Raw genomic sequence first — 23,335 nt, 5'->3', positions numbered from 1 at the left:
ACTGAGGTGAGATGAATGAGGAGATGGTGGTACCATCTTCTGGTCGTTCAATTCATTCTCATATGTCATCCTGTGAAGCAAAACACTGATGATTAAATCCTAGTACCCTATCCAAATCAACTAATTAGTGTTCATTTGATAATGCTTTTAAGTATATGTAATACAAGCATTTTAAGTAATGCTTTCTAAACGTAACAAACTATCCTGGTATACTGGAAAACTATTCTGGGATACTGATCAGATCAGTGGTGGGTTTCAAATTTTTTTACTACCGGATCTATGGGTGTGGCTTGGTGGGCGTGGAATGGCCTGGTGGGCTTGGCAGGGGAAGGTTACTGCAAAATCCCCATTTCTTCCCGATCAGCTGGAATTTAGGAGGCAGAGAATAGATGGGGGCGGGGCCAGTCAGGATTTTTACTACCGGTTCTCCGAACTACTCAAAATTTCCGCTACCGGTTCTCCAGAACTGGTCAGTACCTGCTGAAACCCACCTCTGGATCAGATACTGATAGTCTTTTCCATTTTATCATTTGTTTTCCTGTATATCTGTGTATATTTAACATAATTGATGCAATACTGTAAGTTGCCCATTTGTGATTTACCAGTTTACAAAATACGATGGTGCCTTAAAATCTGATTACCAAAGACTGACTATGAATGGCTGAATTCAGGTGAAACCATGGTAAGAACTGCACAATCATATGACATCAGTTTACATCTATGTATACTGAACTAAAATAGTTGTTAAAATTCTACAATAATTTCTACAGTCTGAAAAAGTATTTTTGGAATGCTTTTGTTGTTTCTTTTGGCTTTAATAATACAATAATAATTTGAAATCATCAGCAGTTTTGGCCACTTCATTGCTAATCCCAATTTCAAATAATAAATAAAGCAATAGTGTCAGAAGAGATCTTTCTGTTCCACTGTTTATATCCTTTTGTTTCCAGAACTATCTATATTTCCTACTTCGTGTTCTTTAATTAATTACTGGTCCCTAATAGGAATTGTCCTAATGGAGTTTGGCCATAAATCTTTGGTGAAGAACTTTAGTCCTCGTAACCAGCCGCTGGAACATATGCAGACTCCAAAGACAGAGAGAGCATTAAGCTAATCGACCTATAATGCCTGGAAATGATTCCTGGGAATATTGGTTAAGGCAGCCTGATTTATATCTTTTGTAGTAAATGCATAATCCTTTTCATAAAACATTATTTTTCTTTTACACAATGTGTTGGGCTGCTGTACGGTTTGGAAAAGGACTCCTTTAAAATTCCAGGTCCCACCTAATTATTTATACCAGAGTATTATTCTGAAATGAATGTTACTATTCAATCCTGATTCTAACTGTTCCCATTTTTTATCGCAATTTTAGTTCTTACCGTATTGTTGCATTGTTGTTAGCATTACTGTTGCTGTTGTTCACATTGGTGCCTCTTGCAGGTGGAAAGTCCTCAATGAATACTGGGGAATCTAATTCTTCACTACTCATCTCGGTGAACTGCAGAGGTCTTTGGTTTGCCATGTGTGGTGGAAGTGGGCTGCTGGGTTCAATGAAGTTCTCAACCTGGCCAAACAAGCCCCCTGTTCTCTGAATTTAATGGAGAAAGAGAAAAATTGGCCACCTTGTTTTTCCTAAAGCCATTTTGTGTTTCAGCAGCGGAGAACTGAAGAAGCTGAAACTGAAGAAACTGAAGAAGCTCAAAAAGTCACACTTCTGGTAAGCTAAGGATCAAGCTACACGTTATATTAAAGGTGTTTAATATACTATATATATATAAGAGTTAAACAAGTTTAACAAGTTTAACTCTTTCCCCTCACACCATTTTACTGCCCGAAAATTTAATTTATCAATTTAAAATTATTATTTGTGATGAATAATTTTCATGAGTAGTAACGGAGAACCATTTTGAGCAAAAGTGTAGAAGAGGGATTCCAGGTGTACCTTCCAGCTTGCTGAACTTTTGAAGAGTCATGGCCACTTTTAAATATGCTTCTTAGATTTTTTTTTTTTTTTAGCATAGTACAAAATTTGTTGAGATTCACAAATTATGTATAATTTTTTTCCTATCACTTTGTATGCATCTGTTGTTGGGCTCAACAAGAAACAACTTCCATGGTATATTTAAAATGATTAAAAGAAAAGTTGCTTGTTTATACCCGTTTCACAATTGTTTGATCAAGAATGAATTTCACAGAGCACAGCTTGGGATGGATTAAATATTATATTTACTATTTGAAGTATTTTCTTTTTGCCTATTTCTGAGAAACGATGTAGTGCTGTGATAGGTGAGTAGCCTTACAGGGAGACACGGGTTTAAATTTTTAAGCTTCTTGGAACTTTCATTTAGCCAATATAGAAAAACTATATTTAGAGCAGAGACCAAATGAGTATGAAAAGTGCAAATTTAGAATTTAGAAGCAATAGTTAACTTCACACTAAGATCCCTGTCAACTTTTTAAAGAAAATGGAAAAATTCTCCAACTTTAATATGAGTGATTGAGCAAAGTGAGTTTCAGAATTTGCAGAATCACCCTTACCCTCCTTTAAGTCTGTATCAGATCTTTCAAGATATAGAATTGGATGACGACTTTAAATTATGCAACTGCATCCACAGCGGAGGAAGATATGTTATCTTAGGAGATAAAATTGAAGTAAACAATTTGTTAAATTTCTTTATGATTTTGTGTGGCTTTTTTATAGTCTCACCAGCTAAATTTTCTAGGTGATCTACAAAGCTTAGGAATCAATAAAAATAGAATTATATAATGAAAACTTCAATATCAATATGACCAGTCCAGTAGGGGCTTATGAAGAATTTATTCAGGTATCTCTGATGGTCCTCCTGAATTGCAAATTGTGCTGCTAATAAAATATAATGGCAGTACTTTAATATTCATTTAAATTTATGTCAGGATTTTCTTTCTTAATCATATTTTAGTGTAACCAAAAATGAAGTTCATGCAGAAAAATGGTGTTTTTTTAATTAGCTTCAAAGAATGATGTGCATATATGCATCCATATATAAGAAGTGTGCATGTTAGGTAGGTTTACTAAATCTCTGTTGTGTACTGATAAGTATGCATGCATCTGATCATTTTGCAAAAAGATATTCGTTTAGCTCAGAAGGAATGCTTACAACATGAAACCCTCTCATCTCTATTCTTCAGAATGATGAATGCATTTTTTAACAGGAATTTTAAAAACCACCAGTAGTAATTTAGAAATAAAGAGGAGAGCAAAAGCCCCTCTGTCCTTTATAATTCTGATACTTATAACGAAGGAAACTCTGTGTTCTGGGCAATAAATGATTTTAATGTGGGGAGGAAGGCAAAAGTGAAAGAGGGAATGATTTGTAAGAAAGCATAGGTCACAGCAGCAAATTTGTAGATAGAAGGGACCTTTTTAATTAAAGAATAGATCTGTTTTTATATCTGCCATACACTTAATACCTTCTGTACGTATACTCACCCTGTAGATGCCTTCTTCCATTGCTGCCTCCACCATGGCTCTTTCAAGTTCCTCCTCTGCAGTCAGATCCCCAGAGATTGCTCTTTTGATCTCAGGAGCAGTTTCCTCTTCAATGGTCCTTAAGCCAGCCTTGTGAGAAGTGAGGTGGAATCCTTTAGCATTGGAAGGGGCCATTCATACCAAAATGGGAAAGGGATGGAGCAGATACTATTTATCCTCCAAGAATTATTAACTTTCTCCTCTCAACCTTATTCTCCATATCACCTCTGAGTTGGACAAATGTAATGCAACCAGTGTGTTGCTGCTGGTTTTGAACATGACTCAACAAGATAGAAAGCAATTGGGGTAGAAAGCAGTAATTCAACTGCTGACAGGACAATCACACCACTGCAAAATACACCAATTCTTGGCTCTAAACCCAGTTGTGTTGGTCATTATTTTTAAGGCTCTTTACAATGTAGCATGATGTCTGAAATACTATTTCTTTGCTGCTGTCTGTTTTTTTCCCCCTGGTTTTCTGGATTCCCAATAGCTATACACAGTCCCATTGCATTATTTATATGAGTTAAGGGATAATATGAGTTGATATCTAAGCATCTAGGTTGCTTAATCCTGCTCTAAATCAATTGCTAAGTATGCCAAAAACAAATTCTAGAACTTCTTTAAAGACAGATTGGCTTTATACATAATCATCAATCAAAACTTTGGAGTAAAGTAAAATTGTTTTATAGCTTATTCCTTCTCCATGTAGGTGATAGGGAATGAAGAATAAATGATACCTAACACTTTGCTCAGATTTGCATAGACTCACACATACTATATAGTACATGTTGCATAAAGGAAGGTCAATTTCAGACCAGAGCAAACATATAGTGTTGAAGAAAGACTTGAATTATAAGCAGTTAAAGAAAATAAGATTGTTTGATAAGAAATCATAATACATTTCTCAAATATATTAGTACATAGCTCTTAAAAGACCCTCAAAACATATATGCTAAGAATCCACATAATTCATGCACATATCCTAGGATACCAAATTTAAGCCCAGTGCCAGAACAGAGAAACTTTCACTGGCCCTCACTCCACTGTAGGTTGAAATATTTCTGCTTCTTAAGAAGTTATGAAAATATGCATGCAGCATTTCTCTCATCAGTTTCCCATTTACCTGGATTTCAACAGCATTTTTCTTAGGTCGATATCCATAATATTCTTCCTGGCGCTTAATGAATTTTCTGAAGTGCTCTTGGATGAGGAAAGTAGCATAAAACCTTCCCACAGTAACTTCATCATCTAGAAGAATATATACAAATTAAGGCATTGTAATTATGCAAGAAATGCACAGTATGTAAGAATTCATGTACCAAGCTATTTTCTAAACATTAAATTTGATGAGAATTTATAAGTAGATCAGTCAAAAGCTTCTTCACAAGCACTAGAAATGGAAATGAAGATCAAAAGTCTTGATAGTCTGAGGACTCACCTCCAATTGGTGGAATGACTTGATCTAAAAGCTTCATGCTGGTTCTCTTCCAGATTTTTTTAATAATCATCCTCAGCTCTTCATTGGCTTTCTCAAAGTTGCCTACAAAGCACCCATCATACAAAATGATTTATACCAGTACATAACTTCATATTCAGAGTTCAACTGTAGCTTAACCAAATCAAACCAGAATAACAGAATAACAGTTGGACGGAACCTTGTAGATCAGCTAGTCCAACCCCGCGCCCAAGCAGGAGACCCTACACCATGATAAATAGAGCTTGAAAAACCTTGAACAAAAACTCTATCATTCTCTATGTATATGTGCTAGAATTACATGACTCAAACAGAATTATATGACTCAAAATGCAGATAAAGTCTCAAAGTCCTTTATCATTTATTCATTTATTTTATTTTATTTATTTTATGCAATTTATATGCCGCCCTATCTCCGAGGACTCAGGGCGGCTCACAATGGTAAAATGCGTAATTCCTTATTAAAACGATATAAAATTAAAACCCAATTAAAACAGTTTAAAATTCATTAAAAACCCCCCATCAGTCCAGGCTACGGAACAACCAGGTCTTTAACTCGCGGCGGAACAAGCGAAGGTCAGGGGCCATCCGGAGCTCCAATGGAAGTTGGTTCCAGAGGGTGGGTGCGCCCACAGAGAAAGCTCTCCCCTGGGGTTGCCAGCCGACACTGTCTGGCTGACGGCACCCTGAGGAGGTCCTGTCTGTGGGAACGCACCGGGCGATTGGGGATTGTCACTGGCTGCAGGGGGTCTGACAAATATCCTGGGTCTAGGCCATGAAGGGCTTTATAGGTGATAACCAGCACCTTGAACCTCACCCGAAGGGCAACCGGTAACAAATGCAGGCCGCGCAGGAGGGGTGTAACATGGGAGTGTCGGGATGCTCCCATCACAACCCGCGCAGCCGCATTCTGCACCAGCTGAAGACTTTGAGTGGTTTTCAAGGGCAGCCCTAGGTAGAGAGCGTTGCAGTAATCAAGACAGGAGGTGACTAGCGCATGAGTAACGGTGCGTAGGGCATCTTGGTCCAAGTAAGGGCGCAACTGTCGCACAAGTGAACCTGAGCAAATGCCCCCCTGGTCACGGTTGTCACATGGTCTTCCAGAGACAACCGTGAATCCAGGAGGACCCCCAAGTTGCGAGCCCTATCCACAGAGGGTAACACCTCACCCCCGATGGTCAACGATGGAACATCTCAATCGGAACAAGATGCCGGTACCCACAGCCACTCGGTCTTGGCAGGGTTGAGTCGAAGCCTGTTCCTCCCCATCCAGGTCCGTACCGCTTCCAGGCCACGGGACATCACGTCAAGGGCATCACTGGGCTGGTTTGGGGTGGATATAAAAAGCTGGGTATCATCAGCATACTGATGATACCGCACCCCAAAACCACAGATGATCTTCCCAAGCGGCTTTATATAGATGTTGAACAGGAGAGGCGAGAGGACAGTCCCCTGGGGCAGCCCACAAGTGAGGGGCCTCATAGCCGACCTCTGCCCCCCTGCCAACACCGCTTGCGTACGGCCCGAGAGATAGGAGGAGAACCACCGTAAAACGGTGCCTCCGTTTTCATGGCTAACTCTGGTTAGCCTCTGTTATCATGGCTAACTCTGGTTTGTATTTACCAATTATGAATATCCAAACCTCGGTTTATGGAAGCATTGGAAACAAAGTGCCCCTGTATCTCCTCTGCCACTAGCGTGTGGCTCTTTCATGATTGATTTTGTATCAAATGTCTTCATTTAACTAAATTTAGAGGCCACCCAACTTCCAATGGCATTGGGTGTCTTATTTTACTTAAATAAAGCTACAACTAAAGATCAATTTAAATAGGATGGTTCAAATCTTCTATAATCCCAGTCATGGATGAACTTGCTAGTGTTTGTTTTTTGCTCAGGTTCTTTAAAGCCCTAGAGGTCTAGGAGCAGTGTGTTGGCACAGATCCCTACTGAAACTACTTATTGTAATTTACGACAGATGAAGTCTTGACTCGTTGAGGTCTTGTGATTAAATGCACTAGAAAGGTATTAATTATTATTGATTTATAGCATCTACTGTTGGCCTTATGTAATTGTGCAGTAATGGATTTTAGTGTCAGCTATTTTTCTATTGGTATATAAGGTGATTAATGTTCTTTCCCATTCATGAAATAATAACTAGAGAATGCAGTGAAATTATTCATGACATAACATTGGCAGTTTCCACTCTTACCTTCTGTCTTGATCTTGAGAGCAGTTCTCACCAGAGCAAAGAGTGTGGCATTGAAAGTAACTGTGCCATCACTGTTCAGTGGCATATTCATGCCCACTAGGCGCTGTAAACACACAAAAATATATGCCAGAAAGACAAAACATGATGGTTGGATTTACATATACTGTAGTACTATTTCACAATCGGATTTGTTTTTAATTCACTCAACAAAACATGGTTTAAAAAAATCCTAGTTTTGTATGATATGTGATTTCAGCCTTTACATATACAAACACATTTTAATAATCTGGGTCAGTCATCAGGACCAAAGGTTCTGTCTTCCGAACTTTGGGACTGGTGCTGGAGCCTATCTTCATTTTAATATTCATTACTTATTTGGCACTAAGAAACAAGATGGAGCAACAATCTTTCCTATGGGGACTATAGTGCCATTTTGGGTAATAGAACAGAAATGAGATGGGGGTCTACATAGCATCAATAAGGAAACATTGTCTGTTAGCCAATTACCTTGCAAGCCACACGGTGTGGACAAAATTTCCCAAATCCCAGGGGAGGCTGGATTCGTCTCAACAGAGTTACCACATCTAGATGCTTAATTCGGCCCCTGAGGTAATACAAAACATAGTCATATTTTATACATCTGATGCAAAAATAGAACTTTGATCCCTAATTCAGAAGGCAGAGGCCGCAATTTAATGTCTCTTTGGCATTTTTTTTAAATCAAAGTGAATCAGCACACATTTTGGTTTTATGTTTTTGATCAGTTAGCATCATCCATAACCTGCAGCATGTGTCATAAAGCATTCCTGGAAGAAGCTGGTAATTTTCCCTGTGGAGCAAATCAAAACTGGGAAATTAGCTATACAAACTCCAAGAATCTCTCAATTCCTTTCAAGCCTTGTAGATTGACATTCATTACAAATCTGATTGTGACATGCAAATAAAACAATATAAGGAGATTGAGAAAGGTCATTATTTGGTTCACACATCCCACAAAGCCATAACATGGTTTGTTTGGATCAGTATTTAATGCAGACCCAGTTATTACAGACCAGAGTTTATGGCTTGCATATGGTACAAATCAATCAAATAGTGATTTGGCCAGTAAATCATGGCTAAACAAGGCATACTTTAGCGTAATATGTTGCCCCACTCAGTGTCTTCATATCACTGACAAAACAAGAGTTTGAAATCTTAACTTTCAATGCAAGATAACAATTAACCCCAGTTTCCTTACAAGACTGACTAACATAAAGAAAAGTCAGACAATCCCACTAAGGGATGAATATTGGGAGTAGTAGTAACAGCCTTCTGTTTGTTCCTCTACAGAGGACAGATTTATACAGTCGGGCTTTTACACTAGCTTGTTGTATTAGTTATAATGGAAGTCACTATCCCATGTTGAAATAGTTAAGCTATTTAAGATACAGATTTGGGGGAGGACAATCTCTTGTGTGCCTTAAACAGTAAAATGTTTTCAGCACTCTGAGCACTGTATCATAAACACATGTTTTTTTGGTGATATAAAAATATAACTTATGAAAGATAACTCTTAAGAAGAACTATTTATCAAAGGATATTGAACACCTATAATTCTTTGAATGGTCCTTGATGATACTTATTCTTGGAAAATCCATTTTTACACCTAATACAGCAAAGTAATAATCGGGACTTCCTCTGTCTCCAGAACAGCTAGTCATTCTAAATTTATTGTTCAATATCTTTAAAACATTGATTAGCGAAGTTGTTGGTGAACAAATGGATGCTCCATTCATTTTTAACAGGAAAACAACAGAAGAGAATATATGTAGCTCATGATTGAACTGTGGAGTCCTTGGTATACTTTAAGCTTTTTTTATTAAAAATATCAAGAAAGAAACAAAAAGACCAGAGCACATTCTTTCTGGCAGCCTATATCCAGAGAAGCAGGGATTAACTGCAGAGAAACAATCAAGCAGAAAACCATAACCTAATCAAGGAACAATCAAGGAGAAAAGCCTACTCCCATCATCAGTGGCAAGGCAAATAAAGAGGTATCAAACCTCACACTCATTAACACTGATGATGTTACCTAGTTGGGTAATAAAATGTCTGCAAGCGAACAACCAAGCTCAGAGAGCACCAAGGACTCCACAATAGGAAACTTTAGAGCACGGGTGTCAAACTCGCGACGTCACATAGTCATGTGATGTATCACGACTTTTCCCCCCTTCGCTAAACTGGGGGAAATTCAGCAGGTTCTGACAGTTCTGAAAAACTGGTAGTGGAAATTTTGAATTGTCCAGGGAACCGGCAAATACCACCTCTGGCTGGCCCCAGAGTGGGGTGGGAATGGAGATTTTGCAATATCCTTCCCCCAGGAGTGGGGAGGGAATGGGATTTTGCAGTATCCTTCCCCTGCCATGCCCACCAAGCCATGCCCACCAAGCCACACCACACCCACCAAACCACGCCCACAGAACCGGTAGTAAAAAAAAAAAGAATTCCACCACTGGGTGGGTATGGCCAGTGTGTGAAGCATCTGGCCCGCGGGCCGTGAGTTTGACACCCCTGCTTTAGAGATATAGACTGCAGTGAATGCTCAAAACAAAAACAGGAAATTTAGCTCACTAATATCTATATTAGAGTATAAGGTTGCATCATAATCTCCCTCTTAGATTATGTTAACTATATTTTATTATATCCCTCTAATATTCCTGTTATAAACACACTTGCAAATAAATGAACATGTATTCCAAGAAAGTGTCTTATGATTAGTGTTCTCCATTTAGGCTGAAATAGACTGAAAGCAAAGCAAAAGTATAGCTTTCTCATTCTGTAGATGCATAAGTGAATATGCTAATTTTAGATTGCATTTAAAAAAAACCAAATCACTGAGCTTGCTTTTAATTTTCAGTGAAGCTATTCATGGCAATCTACCAATAGAGAGATTCTCACGTGGCTTCAGGATCATATTCTGCCCAGATTTTTTTGAATTCATCCAGGTGGTGGGGACCTAAAATGGACCAATCCCGTGTGAGGTAGTCAAAATTATCCATGATGACAGCAACAAAGAGATTGATAATCTAAGGAGAAATAAATTGGCACATTTTAGATGAAAGATGACAGCAGACAATGGAGCTTCATCAAGCATCATCAAGATATTTTCTTTGGAATCAGAAGAATTCATAGTATTAAACTCTTGACTGTTTTATAAAAACTAACTGGCTGATTTTCTCAGGCAATAAAACAATATTTCCATAAATTCTGCCTTTCATGTATCTGGATGGTTTCACAAAATAGATACCAACTAAGATAGTAATTAGGACATAAGCAGAAAAATGATCATCATAAAAAAGTGTTCTTATGAGCACAAATCATAATTTAATACAATGATCCTCAACTTTTCATTTCTTAAATGAAATTTCCAAGACAGACATGCATCCTGTTGTTGGATTTATCGGTTGAAATGAGCTTTAAGAACATATATTGCAAGTTTCCTTCTCTTTCTAATAGTAGCTTTCCTCTAATTGTTGCAAAAGGAGGTTGTGAGAAAAACATCTTTCTCAACCACAAATGTATAGTATCACGGAAGTGCTGCCCCACTTGGCTACTCGACTTTTCTAAAAGTGAAACATGTACCACCAGCTCAGACACACTCATAATATACCACAAGAGAGGATACTATCATGATATCTTCAATAGATTCACATACCGCATCAAGCTATAACAATGTGCTTTGGTATGAGGAAAAGTTCTGAAGAAGTATCATTTAAATGGGGGAAGAAAAGGAATATTCCAAAGGGCCATTTTATTGCAGTATAATGTTGCTACAGGAATTATCTGTCTGGAGATTTGAAGAAATTCAAACAAATATGAAATTTGATATGGGGGCAACATTAAGAATTGTGTTGGCACAGTGATTAGAATGCAGTACTGCAGGCTAACTCTGTTCACTACGAGGAGTTCAATCCTGACCTACTCAAGGTTGATTCAGCATTCCATCCTTCCAAGATCAGTAAAATAAGGACCCAGATTGTTGGGGGCAATATGCTGACTCTATAAACTGCTTAGAGAGGGATGTAAAGCATTATGAAGCAATATATAAGTCTAACTGCTATTGCTATTTAACATTATTTGAACTAATAAAATAGAATCTAATCTCCTTAAGCCTTATAAAAAGGAATGAAGGCAAGCAAATTTCGGTCCTTTTTTTACTCTAGAGTTGGCCTCTAATCGCCCTTCACAACCAAAGGAAATCAATTAATCTTAATATCTGTGGCCTAATATTCCCTGGTTCCATGGTCAGTTTAGTCAAGTTTACATTTCAGTGAAGTTGAGGATCATAGACCATGAACAGCTCTAGAGACTAGTGGTCAGCAGTTCTTAACACTAATTTATGGAAGCATCTTAACAGCCTGCCATCATTTTTAATGAAATGAGCTATGTGCAGTAGCTGGGGCAGTCTGGAGAGGGGGGAAATATCCTGTTTTTCACGTCTCAGAAATAAAGAAAGACACTACGGTAGCAATAGCTGCCATGATCTACAAATATATTATTCTACCTCTGGTCAAATAGTTTTTGCAGATGTTGAAACAGAATGAAACCAAGAAAAAAAATCTGTCCAGAAGTGATGAACAATGCCTATATCACATACACCACTTCCATAAAACTTTCACTGTTCTGGGGGTGGTGGGATGCCACACAGTCCATTTCTGGTCTTATTTTCACCCTTAAGACTTGATTTGGCACAAACGTTATAACTGCTGCATTCTGGCATTGGAAGGTGTAGCCAACTCACCTGCCCCCACATGACAGACACAAAAGGACCCTTGAAATTAAAGTAATGTACATTTCTAATAAAGGAGAATATTTGTAGCTCAGGATTGACGTGAGGGGTCCTTGGTGCTCTCTGAGCTTGCTTGTTTTCTTGCAGGCATTTCATTACCGAAACTAGGTAACATCATCGGTGCTAGAATACATCCCACAGACATGCTGGGAAATGAAAAAACAAACTGCAAAGCAAATTAGATTCAAACTAGACTGATGATATTACCTAGTTTGGGTAATGAAATGTCTGCAAGAAAACAAGCAAGCTCAGAGAGCACCAAAGACCCGTAACGTACCTTTCATTAACATATTACAGTGTAATCCCTGGAAATATTAATTTTTTAAGCCAAAAGATCTCCACTTCAAATCATATTAGCCCTAATATACTGGAACCTAGTCAGCCTGATCTCCTCATCTGCATCATGGCAAGGGTAGGGGCAGTGGTGGGATTCAAATAATTTAAAAACCAGTTCTCTGCCCTAATGACCGGCTGGGTCGGCATGGCCATGGTGGGCGTGGCCAGGGGTTGTGACAGGCAGCACTTGGCCTCCTACATCCCCCAGGAGCAAAAACGGGCCACGGGGGAGCGCTGGCCCCTGCGCTCAGTTTTGGGCCTAATATGCCTCCCTGCAGCTTCCTGGGAGCAAAAATGGGCCACGGGGGGCCTGCGCCACACACCCCATGCCCCATTTTGGGCCTACTAGGCTTCCCTGCACTTACCTGGGAGCCAAAACGGGGCATGTGGGGACTTCTGGAAGGAGCGGGGCAGGGAGGGGAGAGGCCACCTAGCAATTTAACAGCCAGTTTGCCCAAAGTGGTGCGAACTGGTTGAACCCACAACTGGGTAGGGGGTACAAACCTATACACTAAATGTGAACTTAGGAATTAGGTTCTGGTGGCTAAGTAACCAACATGGTTACAGGGAGATATTTGTGTTCTGGAAGGAACCCCCAGCTTTGCAATAGTAGTGGGAAAACTGTAAAAAAAAGAAATCTAAACAACAAACCTAAACAGCCCAATAAGAATGAGAATGCTCAGAAATAAGAGGGTGTGGAATGTCTGTTTGGGAGAGGATATGTGGCATGGAAATCTGGAGAGCAAAAGGAAGAATAGGATGAATACTGAACTGAATGTTGGTTGGATTGATCAGGGGCATTAAATGCTGTACCATTTCACTGCATATCACACTTAAATTATTAATCTTCCTAGATAAGATTATAAAGATTATTGATGCACTGTCTTCCTTTCAATCTATTGTTCATATCCAAATATTTTTCTTCCTCAATTGTGAATAACTCAATAACCGGATGAACTCCACCTGTTTACATTTAGTTCCTGTTCTGATGACATCTCATTTATCTATATATTGCAAATATATGTTGGATGCACACAATATAAGAGCTTGATATGAGAAAGAAGGAAGGAAAATAAACATACCAGGAATGCACACAGCGCGTAAAAGCTTACAAAGTAGAAATAAGCAAAGCCTGAGCCACAGGTGTATTCTTCTCCAGGAGCATAATCAGACTCAGGGTCGCATAACTTGCCATAGCTGGCACCTAATAAGACCTCCTGCCAGGCCTCACCTGTGGCACACCTAGAGAAAAAGGGAAATTAAGGCAAGGCATAATATGATACATGAACTTAATCCAGAAGGATTATAAAAATAATTCATGGATATAATTAACTTTCTTTAAAAGTACATAGTATCAATCAGAATTTTTTCTAGATTGAGCTGCAGGAATTATAATCATATTCATACATACTACCCTTTCCAATAGCAGTTCTCATTTACTTATTCATTAGTCAAATGTTTTAGAAGAAATTGAAAAAAGAATAACTCAAGGATGGGATAATTGTAGCTATCATCTACCATCTACCATCTATCTATATTTATCTATATCATCTATATCTATATCTGTCTGTCTCCTTTCTTTATTATTTTTATAGATAGCTCAAAATGGCAAACAAACACAATATGCCTTCCTCCTTCTATTTTCCCCACAATCACAACTCTGTGGAGTTGGACTAAGAGATGGTGACAGGCCCAAAGTCACACAGCTGGCTTTCAAACCTAAGGCAGAACTAGTACTTGCAGTCTCCTGGTTCTATCCTCGTGCTTTAACTACTGTTGAGTTTACTCCTCATTCCTCCCGATATATTGGGAACAGTTGTTATTTAAATCATTACATTTCCCCTGCCCCACCAATTGGCAGATTCACAGAACACTGGAAAACCAAAGTATACATTTGGCTGGGTCAGTGGCATTGAAAAGTGTAGGAAATAGTACTGTTGGAAATTAATCCCTTAAACAGGAATTGTTTTATTCAAACATCGTATTTAAACCACACATTTATGCTAACTTTACTATCAACCTTGATATCTATAGAAAATGTAGACAGGACTATGTTTTTGAAGATGATGGGTGTACTTTTTGGATCTTAAAGGATCTTCTGTCAAGAGAGGAAATGCCACCAATAAGAAGGGAGGAAAGGTTATTGAAGATAATGTGGGCCCTCAGCTATAAACCAAATAAGCTTAAATGATACAAACCTGAATAGCATCAACACTGCTTGTGGGAAAGTCTGAAAGTTGTTGTTCCGGTTTATTTGAGTTCCATCTACCAATGCAATTTTCCCAAACATCTATAAATGAACATGCTGTTGTCAGAGACTTATCTGCAAAGCCTTGCAGCTTGTGACCATTCCCATTCCCTTATGCTTTGCTCATACTGGATTCTACTTGAGCTATTTAAAGTAGGTTTAAAGATGGCTTCTTTTGCCATCTTCCTGACTTAAACACCTGGGCCACCTTTTCCAGCTTGAACAATATTTTTTGTAGTAAGGGGAGAAGAGAAAGAAAAAGCAGTAAAAACCAAGGGAGTGCTGTGGGTAGAATATAATGACACCTGTGCCCCTTGAGAGGTTCGATTTATGGTAAAAACCATGCCTAGAAGCATCCCTTTTCTTTGAATTTTTCAGGTTAGTAAAATTGTGTTTGCAATCCTCCATTAAGAAACAGTAAATGCTTCCAGATGACGTTTCTATCATACATTTCTCACATTTTCTGAAACAAAGGGATTATTTTCCCTTTGTAACTCTCCTACATTTTTCTGTTTCTTTTACCTTTTTACTTTCCACAAAATACCATTAAGAGGGAAAAAAAGGATAGAAATAAATTCCAAAGGATTATGCTAGGAGTCCTCATTTGAAAATATCCTAAATCCTATTGAAGAATATTGTAAGTGATATTAAACTCACAAGTGGAAGCAGAATCTCTCTCTGAGTCTCTGGCTTTCCTGTCCACATTGTAGGTTAATCTCTATATAAGTAGTCCTCAATTTACAACCATAATTGGGACTGGAACTTCCATTGCTACGTGATGCAACTATTAAGTGAGTCATGCCCAATCGTATGACTTTTTTTTTGCCATGGCCCATTTTAATCACTTCAGTCATTAAATAAATTATGTGATCATTAAATAGAAGTCAAATAAATAAATAAAATAAAATGAATCCAGCTTTCTCCATTCACTTTGCTCGTTGGAAGTTTATTTATTTATTTATTTATTTATTTATTTATTTATTTATTTGTTTGTTTGTTTGTTTGTTTGTTTCCATTTCTATACCGCCCTTCTCCAAATAGGACTCAGGGCGGTGAACAGCCAAAGTAAAAAACAGGACATACAAAATTTAAAAACAATTTAAAATAATTAGATATTTTGGCCGTAAATTAAAACAACCCAATTTAAAATCAATTTAAAATTTAACTCAAGCCAGCAAGTTCCCTGGAAAGACTTTAAATTTTGATCATATGACAATGGGGATTACTGTGATGGTCATAAGCACGATGACAGGTTGTAAGTCACTTTTTTTTCCAGCACCATTATAACTTCAAACTGCCATTAAAGGAATGGTTGTAAGTGAAGGACTACCAATAGTCACGTAATGAAAGAGATGATCAAGGAATCAGTAGTGGGGGGCTTCATTGCTGAAGATGAAAGAGTTGGATGTCTGGGCAGGAATGACATGCAGCCTTCACAATACTTTTCAACTTATATAGTTGTGGGAATAGAGTTTGAGAGTAAGAAATGCATCCAAGTAAGGTAATTACATTAAGGTTTGTCTCTGTCCATTTAAATCAGGGTTGTCAAACTCCCAGCCCATGGGCCGGATGCATCACATGGTAGCCACACCCATGCCTGGTTTAGGGAAGGCGAAAAAAGTTCCGATAACCATGGGCCAGATGTGTCATGCACTGGCCATGGCCATGCCTGGTTTAGCAAAGGGGGGAAGGGAGTCCCAATACGTCATGTGACACCGCCATGACAACATGAGTTTGACACCCTGATTCAGATAATTTATAACTGGGATTTAGGGAGGGATTGTTCAATGAGGTAATGCGAGCATTTTCTTGCATTGCTTACCTGCATCCCAATCACAGCATAGATGAAGAACAACATTACGATCAGCAAGGCCACATGTGGTAATGCCTGGGGATAAGGTAGAGAAGAATCTGAGGGTCATCCACAACTGCAGATCAGCTATGGGTTGGGAGGTATTGAAGTGCTATATTTGTTTCCACTTCACCCAGCCCATTCCCATTTTTCAGGATTCTTCCTTCACTTATGGTAGATACGAACTTGCACATCCAGTAAGGTGTACTTACCTGGAAGGATTTGATAAATGTCCAGAGTAAATTTCTAATGCCTTCTCCTCGGCTCAGCAATTTTACCAGTCTTAGGACCCTGAAAAGCCGGAAAAAAGTGATGGAGATACGACCGCTGTCATCAGGATCTATGGCAGGAAGCTGTGGAAAGAACACATCCCTTGCAATGGAAGAAGCAGACAGAAGGAAGTACACTTTATTCACCGGAGGACTCTCTTGTATTCACTAGGGTTCCCTAAAACAAGAGAGCTACAATCTACTGTTTAATTGCAGAAAAGCAGTTGACATGATATTTCTAAGAGAGGAGAGATGTTAACCTTCTCAGTTTTGCTCTTCTAGACCTACCTACCACTATTTTGGCCCCATGTGCTTCTTGACTTCAGGCACAAATCATTTTTCCCAATCCTGCTTTAAAGCTTTATATAGCTGAGGATGTAGCACCACTTTCAGCCTTTGAATTAACAACCCCACCCCAAAAAAAACCAACAACCAGGGCAGTCCATGGGAATATCAATTAGTTCATCTTCAAAGACCTTTGACTCTTTGAAGGACACAGACTTGTATTCATCTTTTAGATTATGTGTTTTTGGCACATTTTCCAACTCCCTGTCCTTGCAGAAATCCAAGACCACAAAATTAAATTAGAAGATCTAGAAAAATTCAGACACTTCTTTCAAAAAAGGATGTACAGTGACAGTTATGTGTGTGTGTGTGTTGTGTGAACCCAGCCACTGTCATTTGTAAACCAAGGCTTATAGCTTAGCAGTATGTTCTGAAAATATGTATTCAGTAAAGTGCATGAAACACTGTAACTGGGCCAACATTTGTTTATTATATATTTCAATATACGAGAAACTCAACCAACCAGATTCACTGGAGCTATCAAAGATCCATTGCCTACTGTTATTTCCACTGAGAATATCTCACCTTGTTTCATCTAGCTTGGTCATTCCTGTTGCACTTGAATTTTTGCATGTATTAAACAAACTACAAAACAGAATAGGACCCAAGTATCTGAAGGAATACCTCCTATATACTAATTTATCCAGGTATTGAAGTCATATTTGAAAGCTATTCTCTAGATGCCCTTAGCCTTAGAGGTACAACAAGTAGAACTAAGGCAGTAATTCTCAGTTTTTTGTATTTTAAGTCCCATAAGTTTTTACTTGAAAGAATCTAGATAGATATAAAAAGTCATTTTCTTTTCCTAAGGGACCCTGTAATGTTTACAGAAATCCTATTATTGTATTTATCAATTCAGGAAGGTTTTCAAAGTCTGAATGACTTATGTGTGTTCCACCTATACAATTTTGTGTCTCAGCTATGGTATACCACTTGTTTGGAACAACTGCACTAAAAAAAAAAAAATCTCTTTCCAGAAAAGATATGAGAGCTGGATCTTATATGATCACAGATTAAGAGCTTGCTCTTGGATCATTTCAGTACCAAAAGCCAGTTGGACATCATCCCTTCTGTCCAAAGAAAGTGGCTTCTAGTGGACCATTGCATCACAATGTCACAAGAGGCACAACAATTTGAACCTTAGTTTCATGCTAAATGGGATGTGTATTTGATACACAGGAATCCCTGGAATTCTTTCATAATGGCTTTGTTTGCTTTTCTAGTATAAGCCACTTATCAGAGCTCCAGTATTCTAATATACTAATTTATCTGTTTCCAGGGCAGCTTGCTGGAAGTAGTCCGACAAATACTATTGTGAAACTATCATTATTACCTATTCAGTGCCAAGCAATCACCATTTTATTCTTCCATCATTATTTTTATTTACTTCATGCAACTTTTCATAAAATCACATAATATTCTTTTACTTGTTTTTCATCTGCATCTCATTTTTGTAAAGCACATTGGAAACATAGGGACAGTATGTAAATATTTTAAATAACCAATAAAACAGCATTTACCTGTGATGTGTCTCCATTGTTGTAGGCTCCTTGGACTGCCAGTGGCTTGGTCTGTGAATATATTCCATGGTAATGAACACGGCAATGGTTGCAACACAAGTAGAAGTAGGGGTTCAGGATCAACAACATGCTAAACTAAGGGACTGGATAAAACTAGATGGTTGATTTCATGCTGACACAGAAGGGCTGGAATACAGGATGGAGATTCATGCCACTGTTATTATATTTAGTGCTAAGCCTAGCAATTCCACCATGGATTAATACTGATGGACTGCTGGCTTTTACTGAAACAAAGAAAGTCATTGAAGTCTAGAAGGTGTAGATTCAATTTGTCAAAAAGAAAACATACACATGACAGGAAACACCAAATGATATGATTATTGTAAAATCTGATACTATCATAAACTTAACCAGTGCATACACAGTTGTAAATGTAATGATTTTTTTCCAAGGAACATTAGGATCCATATATTGAACTGATATGGCTTCCCTACCAAAAACAACTTTCAAACTACTGAATTACCTATATATACAAAGATAATTCAGTAGTTGGAAAGTTCTTTTTGGTGAGGAACTCATAACAGTTCAACTGGTTTTTTTCTGTATATTCATCCTAATATTGGGCATATATTGGTATAATGATTGTAGCAACAAGGATATCACCTATTCAAAGCAGAGTAAAACTCAGAACTGCAAAGTAATTTACATGGGTTACTTCTAAGTAGCATACATTTGCTACAAAACTGATTCATAGATTTATGCTTCTGCAGAGAAGCAAAAACCATAGTTCATAAATCAGTTTCAGTCCTCAGTTCTTAAGTAGACTCGATCATATTTAATGTAAAAATTCCATTGCACCTGACCTTTTTTTTACATTAAAAATACAGTAGCTGTTTTTACGAATTTTAGCAACTCTGTTTAAATGTCCATTTCAGCAGTTTTAAGTATATTTTATTTTTTTTCAGTAAAATTACATTGTTCTTGACCAATAAGCACAGATATTACATTATTTAATATCATTGCTTTGGTATCAGTCCATACCAAAAGGAAATAGGTTTATATGAGCTAGATAATGAAATATATTTTCTTATTCTTTCTATTTTTCCTATCTTTTCTTTCTATATCAACACTAAACTTTTATTTGTATTACTTTTGTACCTTGTTTATTTGTAACCTAGAGACAGAAGACTATATAGGTGATGGTGATAGCACTGGATATTGGTGCAATACCATCACTGCTCTATGGCAACAGAACTGCCAATGCTGACCAGGGTTTTTTTGCACGTTGCCATCTTCATGTACACCCACTGTACCTCTCTACCTTCACTATTTGCACAATAGTGGAAAGTGAACAAAAAAAGGAAAGCCCCTATGGATTGAATGAATTATGGACTGTCATCATGTGAGCTTGATTAAATAAGATAATCAAAGTCACATTGTGATAGGAAGGATGTAACAGGCTGCATGCATATGCAGCTAATATTATCTATTGTTCTAAAGGGCTATCCAAGCCTAATGCTGAACTGGCATTGCCATGGACTAAATTGCCTCTAGAAAGGACTTTCTTATTAAATGAAATTCTTCTGCATCATCCTCCAAAGTTTGAACACCGCAGATTCAAAACCAAAAGTGTCACAAGAAGGAACTATGATCAGGAAAGGATGTGATGAATAGCCAGTTATCTGATTTATACCTTTGTTGTTTTGCCCTGAAACAAGGTATATACCCTTAAACCAAAGCGCTGAAACCACACAGAAGCTGAAAAAAAAGTAGGCAGGGATAAATTTGATACAGTATATTTCATAGGAGTGTCAACCCTTCAAGATGATCCAGGTCAGGAAAGCATGAATACCAATACTACCTTTATTATAAGGTTACAGTGACAGAATCTTGCAAGTCTGAAAGCTTTTCCTCAGTCCCTGGATTTTGCTGTTCTCCCCTTGCTAAGAACAAAGAAGAACTAGGGAGAGTGAATAACTGAGGTGTTTTCTCGATGCCCATTCCTGCTTTGGACTCAAGTTTTCTCTTAGCAGACTTTTGTCTAGGCTGTGGTTCTTACTCCTGTCTCTCAAGGTTATTCTCATAGCCCTTTATAGGGAGAGAATTAAAGGGATTGCACCAGTGGTGGGATTCAAGTAATTTAACAACCGGTTCTCTGCCCTAATGATTTCTTCCAAAAACCAGTTTGCCAAACTGCTCAGAAAGTTAACAACCTTTTTCTCCCGAAGTGGTGGAAACTGGCTGAATCCCACCACTGGATTGCACCATTGCACCAATCCATTCATATGGAAGGTGTCAATCACCAAGAAGTAGAATATCCCTTTGGAATATCATCTCTTCCAAAATTAGACTGCCCCCCCCACTTCAACACTCTTTCGTAAGGCCCTGAAGACTTTTGCTAGTGGGCCTGGGGAACCCAGAGTGGGGTGGAGCCCATCAAATGGCTTATTTGACTGTGTGTTGTGCAGGGTGGTGGTGGAGGGTGGGCAGGGGAGGGTACTGTTTTTTATTTTATTTTTTTATTTTTGTTCTATACCATGTTTTCATTGTTTGTAAGCCACCTAGAGTAGCTGTGAGCGAGTAGACGGCTATATAAATTTTCTAAATAAATAAATAAATACTTACACCACAGAAAGTAAACTAGGAAAAAAGAGCCTCACCCAAGGAAACTGTAGTGTGCTTAAGCGATTCTTCAATAACTGCTCCATAAACAAGTTCCCTTTATCGGCATTATCGGCATTATTTCTAGAGGATCACAGTTTGTTTTCCTACAGACCCGCTTTCAGCATTAGTTGCATGCAACTCACACTTTTACACAGCAGCACACAGCAAGAAGAAATAATCTAGAAAAGGAGGAAAGGGAAATGTGGAACAAAATGGTGTCCACAACAACGTCATGCAGCTGATATTTACAACGCCATCACAGCCACCGCTTAGGCAGTACAATCCACCACTGGAAACAAGAATTGTCTGTCAAGAAAACAACAGAGTCAGCCAAGTGCAGTATTAAAAAAAATAGAGAAGTTGGAAACAATGATTTGGAAAGAGAAAGGGATAGGAAATGAGGGGGGAGGGGTGGACTGGTGTTTCACAGAGAAATCATGAAGGAATCACATTAGAATTACAATGAGATGTACAGGTAGAAAGGAGGAAGGAGGAAAGGATTGAAGAATAATGAATAAAAAGCAATGACATGAAGTGCATTAAGCTAGTAGTGTTTTTAGCAGAACGTAGAAATCTCCTAAGAGAATTGGATAAAACTAAGAGAAATCAAGAGACCTTTTTGAATATTTATATAAGATATATTTCTTCCAAGATTAGATGCCTATAACTGTCTATGACACATTATCAGCTACAGCCAAACTGCCAAGAGACCACAAGTGAATTAAATTTCAAATATAGTCATGTGGTGGGTACTTCCAGAAGAAATCAGGCTCTATGTTCCGTCCTATTATGGCTTATCATGGTCAGGTTTTCAGAAAGACTCAATTCTCAGAATGTCTTCCTTCTTATTGATTTCTGAAAATAATAGTTCTAATCTATAAAAACAATACAACAATTGAATAGATAAAAGACAGAGTTGTCTTTGTACAAAAATTAGCAAGACAAGTTTCTTTTCATGACTGTATGTTCATTCCAAATGCACTGATCAGTATCCACATGCAGATATTTTAATATTTCCTTGTCAGTCTGGCTTCCTGCTAGAAGCCATTATGCATCTCCTTATATAGCTGGCACTTTACAAGGTCAAACCCAGGGGTGAAATCCAAATTTTTTTCCCTACTGGTTCTGTGGGCATGGCTTGGTGGGCGTGGCAGGGGAAGGATATTGCAAAATCTCCATTCCCACCCCACTCCAGGGGAAGGATACTTCAAAATCTCCATTCCCTCCTCTCCTGGGGGAAGGATATTGCAAAATCTCCATTCCCACCTCACTCTGGGGCCAGCCAGAGGTGGTATTTGTCGGTTCTCCGAACTACTCAAAATTTCCGCTACCGGTTCTCCAGAACCTGTCAGAACCTGCTGGATTTCACCCCTGGTCAAACCCCTACAGTTCTCAGGCGAAAAAAAAAAGCTATGTCAGCATAGATCAGGTGCCTTCCAAGACCACCAACAGAAGTACTAGGATCCATTAACATGGAATTGTGGAAGGAAAAATCCTAGAATATAAAACTTGGAATATAAATTTATATAGACCTTGATTATTATTGTATTGATAAGATAGATATTCTCCGTGTAAGATTCATCCTTGTCTGCAATAATGAAACTAATTTTGCTGAATTAGTAAATTTTCTACTGGATAAGCCAAATTTTGAAAAGTATTTAAGCTGAGGTTTATAGCTGTGCTTGGTGTAACATCTGAAAATCCTGGCATTAGTCTAATATTTGTGCTTTAAGCCTGCTACGTATGGTCACATTTGATGGAGCAATATTCTAACTTGTTCTTTCTCTTTTACTAGGAATAAACCTTATTTGAACAATGAAGTTATGATTCCTAGGTCCATAGATATGAACCTTAATGTATTCATCATTTGTTTCTGAACATAATACTATCAGACATGACTTCTATTAGTCCATCTAAAAATGTATGAAACACAAAATGTAGTCAACATCAGCTTACAACTAAATGAGACAAAGAGACTACTGTATGAAGAAGGATAAAAGAAAAGAATATTAATTTGGTTTGAAAACCAAAGATACAATGTTTTGGGAAGATAAACAGAAGTTCTAAAAATATTTT

General features: G+C 38.1%; 1 protein-coding gene across 2 annotated transcripts in view; it reads right to left on the bottom strand.

The window, feature by feature from the left end:
• Positions 1-23,335, bottom strand: part of CACNA1S (calcium voltage-gated channel subunit alpha1 S) — a 75,973-nt gene that overhangs the window by 5,413 nt on the left and 47,225 nt on the right. Inside the window, exons 29-42 of one of the 2 annotated variants that reach the window (XM_034414734.3) lie at positions 21,509-21,565; positions 18,596-18,646; positions 16,674-16,814; positions 16,432-16,497; positions 14,560-14,651; positions 13,444-13,603; positions 10,135-10,262; positions 7,705-7,801; positions 7,198-7,300; positions 4,953-5,054; positions 4,638-4,762; positions 3,473-3,601; positions 1,383-1,591; positions 3-70 (exon numbers count right to left, since the gene is read on the bottom strand). In XM_034414734.3, coding sequence (XP_034270625.2) covers positions 3-70; positions 1,383-1,591; positions 3,473-3,601; positions 4,638-4,762; positions 4,953-5,054; positions 7,198-7,300; positions 7,705-7,801; positions 10,135-10,262; positions 13,444-13,603; positions 14,560-14,651; positions 16,432-16,497; positions 16,674-16,814; positions 18,596-18,646; positions 21,509-21,565 — 1,528 coding nt within the window. The remainder of the gene's footprint in view (positions 1-2; positions 71-1,382; positions 1,592-3,472; positions 3,602-4,637; positions 4,763-4,952; positions 5,055-7,197; positions 7,301-7,704; positions 7,802-10,134; positions 10,263-13,443; positions 13,604-14,559; positions 14,652-16,431; positions 16,498-16,673; positions 16,815-18,595; positions 18,647-21,508; positions 21,566-23,335) is intronic. The other variant, XM_034414735.3, reaches the window with a different exon arrangement.

Source organism: Pantherophis guttatus, chromosome 3, assembly GCF_059756535.1.
Source record: "Pantherophis guttatus breed Tessera chromosome 3, ASM5975653v1, whole genome shotgun sequence".
Classification (NCBI taxonomy): Eukaryota; Metazoa; Chordata; class Lepidosauria; order Squamata; family Colubridae; genus Pantherophis; species Pantherophis guttatus.
This window is presented reverse-complemented; position numbering and strand designations above follow the sequence as displayed.